Below are 15,761 nucleotides of genomic sequence, written 5' to 3' on the forward strand. Positions count from 1 at the left end.
TCCAGCCATTGTTTGTCCAGCAGGGTCTCTGACCTGCCTTCTTGCCGTTCCTGGAATCATTCTGGCCTCTCTCTCCCCCCAGGCCAGCTCCCAGGCAGAGGCACAGACAGATGTGGAAATCATTGATTTTTATTAATTTCATAGCCAGGTAATTCCCTGTGAAAGCAGAAGGAGAGTGAGGCAAGTAAAGCAGAGGGTGGGGTCCGCACTGGCAGGAGCGCCAGGGCTTCCCCAGCGTGGATGTGCCGCTGCTTCGGGATCCTGGAAGCAGGCACGCGCTCAGAGCAAGGCGTGCGGATGGGTCATGGAGGCTGAGGGTGGACGTTCGGTGGTAGGAGACGGGAGAGATGGCTGGTCCTGGTGGGACAGCAAAGGGCTCAGTGGCTGTGATCAGAGGGGCAAAAAGTTCAGGACGCCCTCCAGGTGCTGTCTCAGCCAGGGCTGCATGTGGAAGAGATTGATGTGGAAATCTCGTGGCGGTGGCACCCTGCCACGGGGCGCACTTTTGCGGGAGTTCTTATCAGAGCTGCCACAGGGGTTGTAGAGACCCCAGCTCACCAGGCCCACCTGAAAGAAGGAGAGGTTGGGGTGGGGACGCTGCCCCGGTCCCAGCCCCAAGCCCCAACCTCCTTAGTTCCTTCGAAGGCCTGCCTCGTGCCTCCGCAAGGCCAAGATCCTGTAACTCCAGTCCTGCGAGCTTCCCCCCTCTCTCCTCACCTGAAAAAACCTGAACCTCCGCTCAAGGAAAACGGCTCCCCCAGATTCTCCTGCCAGAAAGGAGGGACAAGAGACTGTCATCCTGACTCTCATCGCCGCATCAGGGTGGTGCACCGGTGTCCTGGCATGCGAGCTGGCCAGAGGGACACAGGTGGCCTTCCCCTCAGGAATCCAGACTCCAGGGTGGGGACTGGGGATGAGAAGTGGGGGGAGGGGGCTCACCCTTGCAGGGATTGTCATCCCCCTGCATCCCACTGCATAGGAACTGGTCTGTCACCACCTCTCTGACATCTGTCAAGTTGGGGAACGTGGTTTTGTCTTGGGAGACGACCTTGACACAGTTTGCCCACTGCAGTAGGGGTGGAATAGGACAGAAGGATGGAGTGAGCAGGCAGGCCCGGGGGACACCTGGAAGTGCAACTAGGCCTGGAGGAGGGGCGACTTGGAGTCAGATGGAGAAAGCGCTGCATACTGGACCCGAGACCCTTACCTCCGACCCTGTCTTGAGGTTAACGTTCAGCTTGTTCCCATTCAAAGCCACAAAATGAGCAGGAATGCTCAATTTGTTCAGAAGTTCACTCTCTACAGTCAAGGAAAAGGATGTCAGTACTGGTCCCTTTACCCAGCGTCCAGACTCCCGACTTGGGAACTGCAGCACAGCCCACGTCATCAACCCCCAAGCCCTGATCCCAGTTCTTCATGCACCCTAAGCCCAGCACTCACCGTGGTCTCTGCAGGTGCTGCCTGGAAGTCTCCGCAGAGCCAGATTGGCCCCCACCGTGCAGGGAAGGCAGATAGGCCTGAGGAGAAGGACAAGGGTCACAGAGGCCCGTCCTTGGTGTCCCCTCCTACAGCACTCCCCAGAGCACTTCTCGCCCAGAGGGCACCCTCCCATCCCAGACTCCGGCACCTGGCGTGGGTGGACATCTTCACTTTCTGGGCCAGCTTTAGCAGAGCGATGTCATCACCATAGAACTCCGGGATTCCCTGATTCTTCTTGGCAAAGACATTGAACCCCGAGGAGATCACCGCCTTCTCAACTTGGAATTCTTTGCCCCACTGGAAGTTGGGATCCCCTGGAAACAATGTGGCAGATTAGGCTGGACCAGGGCTGCTGAAGGGGCCAGAGGCTAGGGGCAAGGGGTGGGAGCTCTGCCCACGGGGTCGGGAAGCGGGTGCAGGCCCTTCCTTACCCACGCTGACCCTCCACAGGGGGCGGGCCTCGGCGTTGTGGAGGCAGTGAGCAGCTGTCAGGACCCACTGGTCCGAGATGAGGGCCCCTCGGCAGGTCTCCTGGCTCCTGGGCTGCAGGGGAACAGGTGATTTTCAGGGACTGCTGTGTCTCTGGCTCATGGCCGCTGTCACCTCTGGGATCCAAGCCCCATCCCTCCTTCCTGCTACCTTAATAGTGACATGCCAGGGTGTCCTCTCCTGAGCAGAGGCATTGGCAGACATGTTCCCTACCCCACAGATGGTGTCCGTGAGCTGGGAGACATCTGTGGGCGTGAGGAGCAGATGGTGAAGGAGGCTGGTGCAGGGCACCGCGAGCAGGTGCCAGCGTGGACCCTTGGCCAGCTCCACACTGGCCACACCGCTCTGGAGGGGGCAAAGCACACTCACCCAGCATGTGCTCAAAGACCTGGCTCAGAGCCTTCACGTCCTTCAGAATGAAGGCATGCCTCTCGCCATCCTTCTTGGACCCCAGCTCATTCAGTTCTCTCCAGTCCACATCCAGGTTGCCCACGCCGATGGCATAGATGTCTGATGGGGAGGAAATCACCAGAATCTTGTGGCTGAGGGGCTACCCCGTGACAGAAGACTGTAATTCCGAACTCGCTGCATCCTACAAAGCCCTACATGAGCGGGATCCCCCTCCCTCCCCCCACGACCTACCTCATTTCCTACCACTCCTCCCCCTTCACTCTCTTCCAGCCACATGGCCTCCTTGAAGTTCCTCAAACTGACAGGCACACTCCCACCTCAGGCCCTTTGTATGAACTGTGTCTCTGCCTGGTTCACTCCTCCTCCCAGACTTCTACATGCCTCACTTTCTTACCTTTTTAAGTTTCGACTCAAATGTCACCCTCTCAGGGAGGCCTTCCCTGGCCTCCTTGTGTAAAACTGCAAGGCCCCAGACACTTCGATTCCTTCCCTGCTTCATTTTATACCTTAGCACGTGTCACTATCTACCGTGCCATATGGTTTCCTTATTTATTTTGTTTAATGCCTAGTGTGAGTAGAATTGTGTCTCCCCAAAAGATATGTTCAAGTCCTAACCCCCAGGACCTGTGAATATGCCCTTGTTTGGATATAGTGTCTTTGTGGATATAATCAGTTAAAATGAGGTCATGCTGGATGGAGGCAGGGGTGGGGAGGGGTGATAATCTGATGCCTTTATAACAATAGAGGAATCTGGACACAAACACAGAGAGAGAGAAAACCATGTGACAACACAGAGATACACTCAGGAAAGAAAGTGATGTGAAGACAGAGGCAAAGATTGAGTGATCCAGGACTTCCCTGGTGGTGCTGTGGTTAAGAATCCGCCTGCCGATGCAAGGGACACGGGTTCGAGCCCTGGACTGGGAAGATCCCACATGCTGCAGAGCAACTAAGCCCGTGTACCACAACTACTGAGCCCGTGTGCCACAACTACTGAGCCCGTGTGCCTAGAGCCTGTGCTCCACAACAAGAGAAGCCACCGCAATGAGAAGCCCGTGCACTGCAACGAAGAGTAGCCCCCGCTCGCCACGACTAGAGAAAGCCACGCAGCAACGAAGACCCAATGCAGCCAAAAATAAATAAAATAAATAAATTTATTTTAAAAAAAAAGATTGAGTGATCCTACGACAAGCCAAGGAGTGCCTGGGCCACCAGAAGCTGGACATGGTAAGGAAGGAGTCTTGCCTAGAGCCTCCAGAGGGAGCATAGCCCTGCTGATACCTTGATTTTGGACTTCTGGCCTCCCAAACATGAGAGAATAAATATCTGTTGTCTCATGCCACCCAAATTTGTATAATTTGTTGCCACAGCCCTAGAAAACTAATACATTGCCCCCTTCCAGAATGACATCCCCATGTAACAGGCATTTCCCTCTGTTTTGTTTACAGCTGTATTCTTAGAGTGATGCCTGGCCCAGGAGAGGCTCTCAGTGAGTACTTTCAAATGACTAAATGAATAAAAAGAACTCATGGGGCTTCCCTGGTGGCGCAGTGGTTGAGAGTCCGCCTGCCAATGTAGGGGACACGGGTTCGTGCCCCGGTCCAGGAAGATCCCACATGCCGCGGAGCGGCTGGGCCCGTGAGCCATGGTCGCTGAGCCTGCGCGTCTGGAGCCTGTGCTCCGCGATGGGAGGGGCCGCAACAGTGAGAGGCCCACACACCGGAAAAAAAGAAAAAAAAAAAGAACTCATGATGTAGCATGGAGGCAAAACTTCAGATCTGGTCTTCCTCTGCAAGATGTCGGCTCTAGGAGAGGACCCTGGAGCCATCTCTTCCCGCAGGAGAACCTGGGCCCACACAGCCATCCACACCAGCCTCTGAGCCAGCGTGGGTGCCAGTCAGAACTGCCCTGGGGTGGACCATAGCGTCTGGTGTTCTCCCACCCTTTGTACCCCTCATGGGCCTTTTTTGCAGTTATGATGGGAACTGGACAGTTATCACGCCCCACGTGTTTTCTCTATTTCCCTGCAGTTCCTGCCTCTTTTTCATGAGGTGTGTTCAAGCATTTAACTCTGGCCCAGTGACGCTAAGGAGTTAGGGCGTGGAGTTTGTGATTTGCCTTCCTCAGGCCAGGGTTTTCAAGCGGAATACGCTTACCTCCGAGGGGCAGGTGAAGTGGGTGGCATGAACAGAAACGAGAGGACCCAGGGGAAAGTAAAACTTGGGGCCTCAAAACCAACTGCCCTCCCTTATCTGGAGCATTTCTCTTTGAAGTTCTTTTCTGGTCAAAGGTCAGTGCAATTTTTGTTTAGTCTGGATTAGAGGAGCTGTTCTTTCAGAGACTGCAACTTCCAGAGCCTTAGTTATCTGTACTGCCAAGGGAAGAAAGGCCAGGAACAGTCCCTATAAGGAATCCAGGCCTTTTCTTCCTGGAGAGGTTTGTGGAACATCAGATGGTGAATGTAAACGATGACGATGACGATGGTGGTGGCCGCCACCGCACACTGTGTTTGTCTGTGCCAGGCACTGTTTGAGCATTTGCCCTTATCGGCCAGTGAGGTAGGTCCTTGTACTGTATCCTGACAAGTAAAGAAACAGCCCATGGCCACAGCCAATCAAAGATGAACCCAAGTTTGAAACCACGGACAGTTTGACTACTCTTCAGTGTGACACTCGGCTGCCTTCATACAGAACAACACAGCCTGGGGTCTCGACAGAAATACAGCCAAGATGCTAGAACCCCTGGCTGCGGGCCCTGGGCCCCCCTGCAGGGCAGCACAGATGGGGCGGGGGCGGGGGCGGAGACTCACCCAGATAGTCTTTCCTCTTCTGGTTGATGTTCAAGACCTCCTTGATATTGTCAACAGCCACCTTGGGAGAGCCACCCATGTTGGACTTTCCTAGAACAAGGAGGGAAAAGAATTGTCCATCTGGGTGATGTATCACGATTCCCCCCAGCCCTGGAAGAGAGGGGAAGCGTTCATCCTGGGAACCTCAACACCTACACTCCCTACTCGAGTTTCAAGATACATTATTTACTGAAGTTCTTTAGCACTGGGCCAGGGGTGTCCTACACTTTACCTCATTTGATTCTCATGAAGCCCCAGTAAGTGTGAGTCTACTCATTTTATAGACAAGAAATCTGATTTCTAGAGGAGCCATGTAATTTGGACAAAATCAAGAGATAAATGGCAGAGCCCAGATCCACTACCCAGTCTGCCCTTCCATCAGTGGACTTCGACATCACTGGTCCAGAGTCACGCCTCCCCATCCAGCTCCCTCTATGTGACCTCCCAGGTAATAACAATAACAAACACTTATAAAGCACTTTTACACAAAGTACTTAAATTGCTCTTCATAAAAACTGTGTAAGGGGACTTCCCTGGCAGACCAGTGGTTAAGACTCCGTGCTTCCACTGCAGGGGGCGAGGGTTCAATCACTGGTCAGGGAACTAAGATCCCACATGCCGTGCGGCGCGGCCAAAAAAATTAAAAAAAATAAACAACAACAACAAAACTGTGTACGGAAAGGAGGGCAGCTTCCATTATCAGTAATTGTTGCGGTTGTCATTACCGTCATCATCGACACTATTTCTACTTTATAAATAAGAAACCAAGGCCCTAAGTGGCAAGGGGAGAACCAGAATGCAGGTCTCTGACCCCACATTGCTTCTCCTGCCACTATGCCAGGCTCATTCACAGAGACGACGATACCCACCATCTGTCAGAAGGATGATGGCGTGTCGGATCTCCTGCCAGGCCGCCGTGTTCATACTGAACCGTCGCATTTGGTTATTCATCATGATATAGACAGAATTTAGGGCCTCGTAGATGTTGGTCCCGGTTCCGTTTTCATGGTCTGGAATATGTGAAGACAAAAAGCTCTCTTAGGAAACTTCCCACCTACCACCTGGGAGAAGGGAGTCACTCTATTTTCCCCAAACACTGGAAACGCATTTATCAATAGACTTGATAAACACAGACTTTTGACGTCCAGTTAGAGATTTGGCATCATTGCCCGTTCAGACATTAAAAGCCTTTCCCTTTAGAAATGCTCATTGCATAACCCCACTAAAGGCCATCCTAAAGTCCCAAGATTCAAAGATGAGGTTTCCAAAGAAAGTGGGTTGTTTCAGCCATCTGCTACCTACCGCCCAGGTAGTTTCCTAATGACATGAGGAGACTATGAAAACCAGACCATGTGGTTCTGGCATCAGGGAGAAGCCAAAGACCTGCATGATGCATTTGGACACGTAGCACGTGCGAGGAAGCCCGGAGCTGGTAGGAGCTGGGACTCCCCGACCATGAACCTGACTTGGAAGCCACCACACCCAAGGAACCTTAGTCCCAGAGCCCTTGGGCTTGAGTGCCACCAAGAAGCCTCACTCTCTCTCAAACTTGTCCAGTATCTCTGCAGGCACAGAGAGCTCATCCCCTGCCCCCACTTCCATCACCTTCATTTGATGACATCATACCTTTATAGTGGGCGTTTTCCAGACTGTGGGCCACTTCAGTCACATCCTTGGATTTGCTGTCCAGGACAGACATGATGACTTTGGGCTTTGATGCAAAAGTGATGATGGCGACACTAACCTTGATCTCAAAGCTGAAGATCTGTGAAGGGCAAATGAGAGGTAGTGTGAAAGGCTCCCAAACCAAAGGGGAGTTGGTAAGGGAGCCAGCAAAAGGCCCTGGAGGAGGCAGAGAGCCTGGACAGAGACTGACGGATGCAAGGCCCTTGGAGAGTCCCTTCCTGGGAAACGGTTGCTTGAAGAAGCCAGGAAAGTGACATTCGTTGGTCCTCTCCTCTCTTTGACTGGCTCACTCTTCATTTAATCATCACCTCAATGCTGTGAAGGGTCGTGATGGTCCCATTATACAGATGAGGAAGCTGAGGCTTGTTTACCTTGCCCCAGATCACACCCCTGGTAAGAGGTGGAGGTAGAACTCAAACATAACGGCACTTGTCTGTCGAGTTTTGCAGCCTCACGGCTTAGTGAGTTACTTAACTTTACGTCTTAAGAGAGACACTAAGGAGCACAAAAGCTGCCTTCTTTCAAACGTAGCTGGGAGGGAAAACATATATCTACACAAACTATTGTGAAAAGCATAACTACCAAGCAAAGTCCTGGCAAGGAATCTGAACCAAGTGTTTCCAAACTCTTCCGTTCATGCACCTCGTCAGTCGAAACATTCTGAGCACGTACCTCAATATAGGTATATGTATTTATAAAGTATACTCATACTTATAAAGGGTATCACTATTTAAATATATTATACACATTTTAAAACATATAGAAAATATTGAAATTTTAAAAGGAAATTATTAAGTTCTTAATTTAAGTTAAATTACAATCATTCACCATGGATACCAGTATTTTCCTGCCACACGCCAGAAGCTTATTTGGGGTACCCCTCTGTGAAGACCACTGTTCTAGATGATGAATTCCTGGAAAGTGGGGTCTCAGCCTTGTTCATCTTTGAGGTCCCCCCACACCCAGAACAGTGCCTGACATAGAGTAGCTACCCCAACAGTGTTTGTGGAATGAAAAATAGGATCCTCTAAATTAAATCCGTGATTCCTGCATGGCATGTGTGTAATCTGGGAAGACTTCTTGGAGGAGGTGGGCTGTGAGTGGGATTCTGAGGAAGGGAAGGAGACAGAGACCGTGAGTGCAGGAAGGCTGCTGGTATGTGTGAGCTCCTATTTCCTGACCCTGTCCACCAGCTGGGAGGCGCTCTTCTTGAAGATTTCAAAGTCCTTTTCCTCCACACTCTGAGATGCGTCCAGGAGCACGTAGAGGTTCAGGTGACCCGAGCGCTGGATTTGTATTTTGCGGCCCACGTTTTCTGGAAGAAATGTGGAAGGGGAAGATTCAGACTCCACCTCCTACCCATTCTCTTGCCAAGGCAATCAGGCCCCTCTACCTCCTCTCCAGTCAGCTCAGCCCCGCTGAGCCCACCGGAGGCTCCTGGTCCCTCGGAAGCTTGCCCCTCCCCTGCACCCGCCCAGCACCCTGCCACCCCCACTTCAAGCACTCACGCTTCTTCTTCTGGGTGGGATTGGTGGTTCCAAGTAGGTGGGACAAGGAGGTGCCCAGGGCAGGGGCCACATCCTCGGGAAAGTCGTAAGAGTAGGGCTCTGTGGGGAGAGCCACCGGGGTCAGCTGCGGCCAGGGGTGGGGGCCCAGGAGTGTCAGGAGAGTCAGAGCAGCTACTCACGGCGGCAGATGGGCTCCATCCCACTCCAGACCCCATCATCCTGGCACTCTCGCTCCACAGACCCCGTCAGCACCAGATTCGAGGAGCAGCGATAGCTGACCTTGTCGCCGAGGCCGAAGCGAGACCCCGTCCGCACTGCACCCGCGGCAATGCCCGGGTTGGGGCAGTGGCTGGCTGTGAGGAGCAAAGGAAGATGGAGATGAGCAGGGACCTGCCTCCTCGGCCTCTGGGTGCCGCTCGGACACCTTTTCCCGCCAGGCTTTTCCTCCTCTACAGACCCTCAGAGCCTCTGTGGGTCCCTTGGCCTCTCCCTTGGGAGACACCACAGCTGTGCCTCCCAGGTGTGTGGATAGAAAACCTGAAGTAGGGAAAAAGATTTAGAACTCAGTGGCCCAGTTTCCAGCTAAAGCATACCCATCCCAACCCAGGGACTCTGCCTGTATCCATCCCAGAGCCTCAGGGAAGATGCTGGCTTCCTCAGGGAAGGAGCCCTACCTCTCCACAGAGAATATCTGCAAACAATGAGACATCACCACACACCCACCAGAACGGCTAAAACTAAAAAGATGGGTAATTCCAAGTGTCAGAGACGATGTGGGACAACCAGAACTGTTACATTGCTGGAGTGTCAATCAGGAAGCTGTTTGCAGCCTCTTCTGAAAGAAAACATATACCAATGTGTGACCCAGCAATTCCACTCCTAGATAATATGCTCAAGAGAAATGTGTCTAGTGCACCCAATCACACATAAGGATGTTCATAGAGTTTTACTTACAATAACCAAAAACCGGAAATAACCCAAATACCCATCAACAGGAGAATGCATAGATAAACTGTAATATGAAATGGAACTACAAAGCAATAAAAAATAACAAACTGCTGATACCCAGGAAAACATGGGTACGTCTCACAGGCAGAATGCTGAATAAAGGAAGACAGGTGCGAAAGAGCATTCTGTGTGATTCCACTTCTATGAGGTGTAAGAATAAGCTAAACGAATCTGTGGAGACAGAAGTCCGAAGAGTGGTTACCTTGTGGGAGGGGACAGGAGGCAACCTCCTGATGTAATGGACCCTCGGTCTTGGGTGGTGATTACGTGGGTGGATACACGTAAAAGGATGCTTGTGGGTATAAAAGTTCATCAAGCTGAATACTTAAGATTTGTATGCTTTAGGTAGTTTAAACCTCAATTTTCAAATGAATTATATTTATGTTTGAATAAATGGCTATTGTCAAAGAATCAAGGACGTAAATAGGGAGCCAACAGCTGGGCACCAGGTGAGGGTATGGTCCTGCCATCTCATGGACTCTGAACCTTCTGTATTGTGTTTTAGAACTGTGAGCCAGGAAGCTTCCAAGGCCCACAGGCAAATGTGGCTCCAGGGAATCCCAGGAACCCCACTTCTGTCGAGCAGAGCCCCCCCATCTTTCACAGGGGCAGTAATGACCATGACAAAAGTATATGTGGTGCTTAGCACATTCCAGGGGCTGTTCCAGATGCAACTCACTTGATCCACACGGCAACCCCATGCAGTCAGTACTCTTACCATCCTCATTTTACAGATGTGAAAACTGAGGCACGGAAAGGTTAAATAACCTGCCCAAAGGCTGTCAAAATCAGAGCCAGGCTTGGATCCCAAACTTGCTCCTGAGGCAAGGCACCTAAGCGCGACACTTGATTCCCTCCATCATATCTTCCCTACAATAGCCCAGGGCGTCCAAATACCAATCTGGCTTTGAGGCATTTGGAAAAGCTGGACAGAGTATTTGGAGCCTTTGTGTTGGATCTGAAGCTTAGCACCAACTTCCTTGAGCCAGGATCCCCACAGGCCAGAGATGTGTGATTATAGACCTCAACTGACCAAAATCTAGGAATATGATTTTGACACCAGAAACACCAGGCCCCTGTCCCCACAGAGGCTCCCTGCACATATATCTGGTTCCAGGGCTCCTGGGAGACCCCTGCCCCCATGCAGCCATCTGTCAGGGCACTCACCGCCGTTGTCACACACAGCTGTCTCCCCATCCCACATGCCATTGGGGCGACAGTGCCGCACCGGCGAGCCCCGCAGTGTGAAGCCATCCTCACACTCGAAGCTCAGGTTGCCGCCCACAGGGTGGGACCCCAGACGTGGGGTGTATACGCCGTTCTCAAAGGTAACAGGGGCTGGACAGCGAACAGCTGGAGGGAGAGAATGGCATGAGAATATAAGGATGGAGGGATAACAGCTGGGCTGGACACTAACTGGGTGAAGTTCAGCTTGGATGCATGGGTAGAGCCAGCTGGTTGTCAAAACATTAGGTTGATGCCTGTGAAATTGCTACTTTGGGCAGTTGGTTGAATATTGGCAATTTCACACAGTTCAACCTAATAGATTGAGAAACAGCCACTTCTCTCAGCCCCCTGAGGGCCATGTCCACCCCAGCCCCTCCCCTGGGGTCCTCAGACGTCCCATGAGTGGATAACTAGAGGGGTGACTCCTGGTACAACAGGGGATGCCAGGACCATTCAGCATCCATCCCGAATGGTCAGTACTGTGCAGTTAATTGTTCAGTATTCTAACAATCATCCCTGGGCTTCCCTGGTGGCACAGCGGTTGAGAATCCGCCTGCCAACGCAGGGGACAGGGGTTCAAGCCCTGGTCCGGGAAGATCCCACATACCACGGATCAACTAAGCCCGTGTGTCACAACTACTGAGCCTGCGCTCTGGAGCCCGCGAGCCGCAGCTACTGAAGCCCGCGTGCCTATAGCCTGTGCCCTGCCACAAGAGAAGCCACTGCAATGAGAAGCCCGCTCACCACAAAGAAGAATAGCCCCCGCTCGCTGCAACTAGAGGAAAGCCCGCGTGTAGCAACTAAGATCCAATGCAGCCAAAATTAAATAAATAAATAAATTTATTTAAAAAAAAAAAAGAGTTCTCCCGCCAATGCAGGGGACACGTGTTCCAGCCCTGGTCTGGGAAGATCCCACATGCCACAGAGCAACTAAGCCCGTGAACCACAACTACTGAGCCTGTGCTCTAGAGCCCGCGAGCTACAACTACTGAGCCCGCGTGCCACAACTACTGAAGCCCGTGCACCTAGAGCCCGTGCTCCGCAGCAAGCCACCACAGTGAGAAACCCGCGCACCGCAACAAAGAGCAGACCCCACTCACCGCAACTAGAGAAAGCCCGTGGGCAGCAACTAAGACACAACTCAGTCAAAAATAAATTTATTTTTAAAAAAATCATCCCTGGCTTTGGTACCCCACAATCTACATCAGAGCCTGCCTCCGATGCCTTGCTATTGGGCAGTTGACATTTTCCCACTATTTTGAAAAGCCCTGTGGAAAAGAAGCTTTGCCACCCCATCTAGTCATATTAAGCCCCACCCTGAGTAAACTAAGTAGAAGTCCTGGGGTGGCCGCTGGTGGGAAGCCTCACGTTTGCAGACTGCCTTTGTCCGCTGGGTGGATCTCGGGAAATGCCACCGTCCGTTGCTCTTGCACAGGCTTGTCGCCACCGGGTACGGGTAAAAGCCCAGGGGGCAGGAGTAGGTGAGGATACTCCCAGGGGCCCAGCCGTTGCTGAGGGTGAAAGTGCCCCTAGAGATATTCACGTTCTGAGGGCAGGAGGTAGCGGTCGTAGCCAAGCCTGCGGACATGGGGACACGACACAGAAATGAAGAAAAGAAGGAAGGCACGGATAAGAAAAGGAGAGCAGAAGAGACTGTCCATTTCACACATGGAAACTCAATCTGGGTAGCACTGGCCTTGCCCCACAGGACCCCAGCATCCCCCCTCCCCTGCTCCTACCTGGGTACAGGGGCAGCAGGCAAAGGACGGCCATCAGTGGGTCCATGGTGTCTACCTTAGGGGCACGGAGAGACAGAGAGCTGGGAGAGGGAAAAGGTCATCTGACTTCCCGAAAACCAGAGCTGGCTCAGCAGCTGCTTTGTCTGCTGCCAGAGAAAGAAAACTAGGGAGTGGCAGAAGGTAGGGGGCATGTTCTCTCGTTAGGAGAAAAAATAATCAGGGATTGGGGACTAAGCTGAGGGGGTGAAACTTCCGGTCTGTCTCCCTAATCCTGACACATCCATAGAGTCAGTTGATCTGCACCACAGGCTCTGTACACTGCTCCCCACTTCCACCATCTCACAGACACAAGTGCACGCATGCTCTCACATGAAGAGTCTAAAGCACACAGACCCACAAACCAGCCGAGATATTGCAAAATAGTTTATTTAAGTAAAGTTTCAGTTTTCTTTTGGGTTTTCCCAAGTGGATTTTACTTCCTCAGAGTCTAGAGTAGGACTGTCTTCTTGAACATAAACTCTCAAGGGATTAAACTAGAAATTCTTGATACTTAGGAGGATTCACCATCTTTTTCTTCCCTGCAGTCCTTCCGCAGAGAGAATCTAGGGAGAAAAATGAAATCAACACTTAGTTTTAGAGACTGGGAAAAATACTGAGAATGTTTTTACGGGAAGTCCAGTAGATAAAATCCCCAACTTATAAAATAAATAAATCTGGGGTTGGTGATTCAAAGGAATGAAAGTATTTTTGGAATTGGGATGTGCCTTTAAATTACAACTGGCCTTTTGTATGAAATGCAGAAAGCAAAGAAACTCTAAGCTAGTGTGTTAGCCTCCCCATCCCACAGAAGTCTCTTTAATATTTGTCAAACAATGTGGGGTGTAAGTAAATAAGATCAATCAAAGATGAAGATGAAACGTCTCTGAAGTGATCAGTTAAGTTAATGAAAACTCTTTTGATTTACAAATAACTTCTCAGAAACGCACATACACAAAGTGAACATACACAAAGTCAGTTCCTTGGACAGAATCGACTGAATGCAGGAAGACCATGACACCCCTGGTGTTGGGGGTCCCAAAGCTGCCACTGTGACTGAGCTGCTGGTGCCTCCCTTGCACCCAGTATCTGTTCTCCCTCCTTCTACAGTAAGAGATGTTTAGCAGAACACACAGTCACCCAGATAAAGACTACATTTTCCAGCTTCCCTTGCAGCTAATGGCCAGGTGACAAGACTCTGGCCAATAGAATGTGAGTAGAACTGATGTGTGTAACTTACAAGTAAGGTAAGTAAAGTAACATCCCCCCACACACACTCCAATGGGCTGGAATATAAATCTGATGGTGACTTAAGAGCAATATCCTGGAGATGATAGAGCAAAGAGACAGAGGAGCCTGGGTCCCTGACACTGTGCTGATGTCATACCAGCCCTGCCCACCTGCTCGGAGTTTTACAAGAGAGAAATAAACTACCTTCAGAGCGGTGAGTATTAGAGATGTTCTGGCTTCATCTCCTTTCAATCACATAGTAGGTTTGAACTTCCCCATCCACTTGCTTTGGCCAATGAAATGTGACTGTAAGTGACATGGACTACTTCTAGATGGAAGCTTTATGAGCCAATGCAGTCTTCCTCGTGCTCTCTTTCCCTCTTTATGGCACGTTTGAGATGGTGGCTGCTCTATCAGCCCTGGGTGACTCCCAAAGCAGAACCTTTGCTGACCCTCAGCAGGTATGCAATGTGAGCAAAAACTAAACCTCTGTTGTTTTAATCCACTGCATTACCACTGCTGTAGGAAAAACAAATACCACCCCAAATTTAGGGGCTTAAAAAGATGATTTATTCTTTCTCATGATTCTGTGGGTTGGCCAGGCAGTTCTGGGCTGGGCTCACCCACGCAGCTACAGTCAGCGGAGGGCTGAGTTCAGTGGGAACAGGAGGACCCATGGCCTATCACCCACAGCCCCTTGCAGCATGGCAGTCTCAGGACAGCATTCTAAGAAATCCAGAGCATAAGCTGCAAGGTCTCCTGAGGCCTGTCCTCAGAAGTCACATGACATCACTTCCACCATGTCACAGCCCAGATTTAAGGTTGGGGAAACTACCTCTTGATGGGAGGAGTGGCAGAGTCACATTGCAAAGAGGCATGCACACCAGAATAGGAGAGATTTATAGCCATATTTTGCAAGGCACTATGGCAACCAAGATTGGGGGGTTGTCATCAGGACATAATGAATCCTCACCTGACTGAATACTTAAACCGCTGAATTTTGGGTGCCTCTTAAAGCTGCTGCTATGGACTGAATTGTATCCCCCCCAAATTTGTATGTTGAACACCTAACCCCCAAAGTGACTGTATTTGGAGATAGCACAGCCTGTAAAGGAGTAATTAACCTTAAATGAGGTCATAAGTGTGGGGTCCTGATCCAACAGGCTAAGTATCCTTTAAGAGATACCAGAGAGATTTCTCTCCCTCCCTCTTTCTTCCTCTCTCCCTTCCTCCTTTCCTGTCTCTCGCTCTCTCCACACACATAACATCCCGCCTGCCCCCACGCAGAGGATTGCCTACAAGCCAGGAAGAGAGCTCTTACCAGAAACTGACCACAATGGCACCTTGATCTCCTCCTTCCAGTCTCCAGAGCTATGAGAAGATAAATTTCTGTTTAAGCCACCCAGTCTGTGGTGTGTTTATTTATTTATTTATTTATTTATTTATTTATTTATTTATTTTTGGCTGCACTGGGTCTTCGTTGCTGTGCGCAGGTTTTCTCTAGTTGTGGCGAGCGGGGGTTGCTCTTCGTTGCGGTGTGTGGGCTTCTCATTTCAGTGGCTTCTCTCGTTGTGGAGCATGGGCTCTAGGCACACGGGCTTCAGTAGTTGTGGCACGCAGGCTCGGTAGTTGTGGCTCACGGGCTCTAGAAGGCAGGCTCAGTAGTTGTGGCGCACGAGCTTAGTTGCTCCACGGCATGTGGGATCTTCCTGGACCAGGGCTTGAACCCGTGTCCCCTGCATTGGCAGGCAGATTTTTAACCACTGAACCACCAGGGAAGTCCCTTTTTTTTTTTTTTTTAATGGCAGTCCAAGCAGAATAATACATCAGCCCAGCTCATATCTAATCGCTGCCTTGAAAAGAAAGGGCCTTTCTTTCATGAATTTCTCCCAATATTGGTTGAGTTAAATAAACTCTGCAGAGCATGTCAGAATCCACTCTCCCTTCTTTTTTTTTTTTTTAAGATTTTTTTGATGTGGAGCATTTCTAAAGTCTTTACTGAATTTGCCACAATATTGCTTCTGTTTTTTTGTTTTGTTTTGTTTTGTTTTGCGGTATGCAGGCCTCTCACTGTTGTGGCCTCTCCCGTTGCGGAGCACA

At 50.8% G+C, this 15,761-nt stretch overlaps 1 protein-coding gene across 2 annotated transcripts; it reads right to left on the bottom strand.

Annotated features, from left to right (window-relative positions):
* Nucleotides 1-124: 124 nt before the first annotated feature.
* Nucleotides 125-12,660, bottom strand: C2 (complement C2). 2 transcript variants are annotated; one of them, XM_060163188.1, is made up of 18 exons: nucleotides 12,396-12,660; nucleotides 12,025-12,234; nucleotides 10,597-10,782; nucleotides 8,601-8,774; nucleotides 8,422-8,520; nucleotides 8,095-8,228; nucleotides 6,854-6,992; nucleotides 6,097-6,237; nucleotides 5,189-5,278; nucleotides 2,338-2,478; nucleotides 2,119-2,213; nucleotides 1,911-2,022; nucleotides 1,628-1,793; nucleotides 1,441-1,517; nucleotides 1,208-1,299; nucleotides 940-1,066; nucleotides 718-767; nucleotides 125-567 (listed from the first exon to the last, which is right to left on the bottom strand). In XM_060163188.1, the coding sequence occupies exons 1-18, from the start codon at nucleotides 12,439-12,441 to the stop codon at nucleotides 391-393; spliced, it is 2,256 nt and encodes a 751-aa protein (XP_060019171.1). In that variant the 5' UTR covers nucleotides 12,442-12,660; the 3' UTR covers nucleotides 125-390. The 2 variants fall into 2 exon arrangements, with proteins under 2 accessions (XP_060019171.1, XP_060019172.1); XM_060163189.1 differs by having other exon boundaries at nucleotides 383-571; nucleotides 721-767.
* Between the last annotated feature and the right edge of the window lie 3,101 nt (nucleotides 12,661-15,761).

This window comes from Lagenorhynchus albirostris, chromosome 10, assembly GCF_949774975.1.
Source record: "Lagenorhynchus albirostris chromosome 10, mLagAlb1.1, whole genome shotgun sequence".
Taxonomy (NCBI): domain Eukaryota; kingdom Metazoa; phylum Chordata; class Mammalia; order Artiodactyla; family Delphinidae; genus Lagenorhynchus; species Lagenorhynchus albirostris.

Bases quoted from the DNA above. Each gene is read 5' to 3' on its own strand.
- C2 (XM_060163188.1), bottom strand. From the start codon at position 12,441: ATGGACCCACTGATGGCCGTCCTTTGCCTGCTGCCCCTGTACCCAG. The intron at 2,023-2,118 runs GTAGCAGGAAGG...GTTCCCCTGCAG, and splicing joins CCTGGCATGTCACTATTAAG to CCCAGGAGCCAGGAGACCTG. The intron at 1,518-1,627 runs GTGCCGGAGTCT...CCTTCTCCTCAG, and splicing joins AAGATGTCCACCCACGCCAG to GCCTATCTGCCTTCCCTGCA.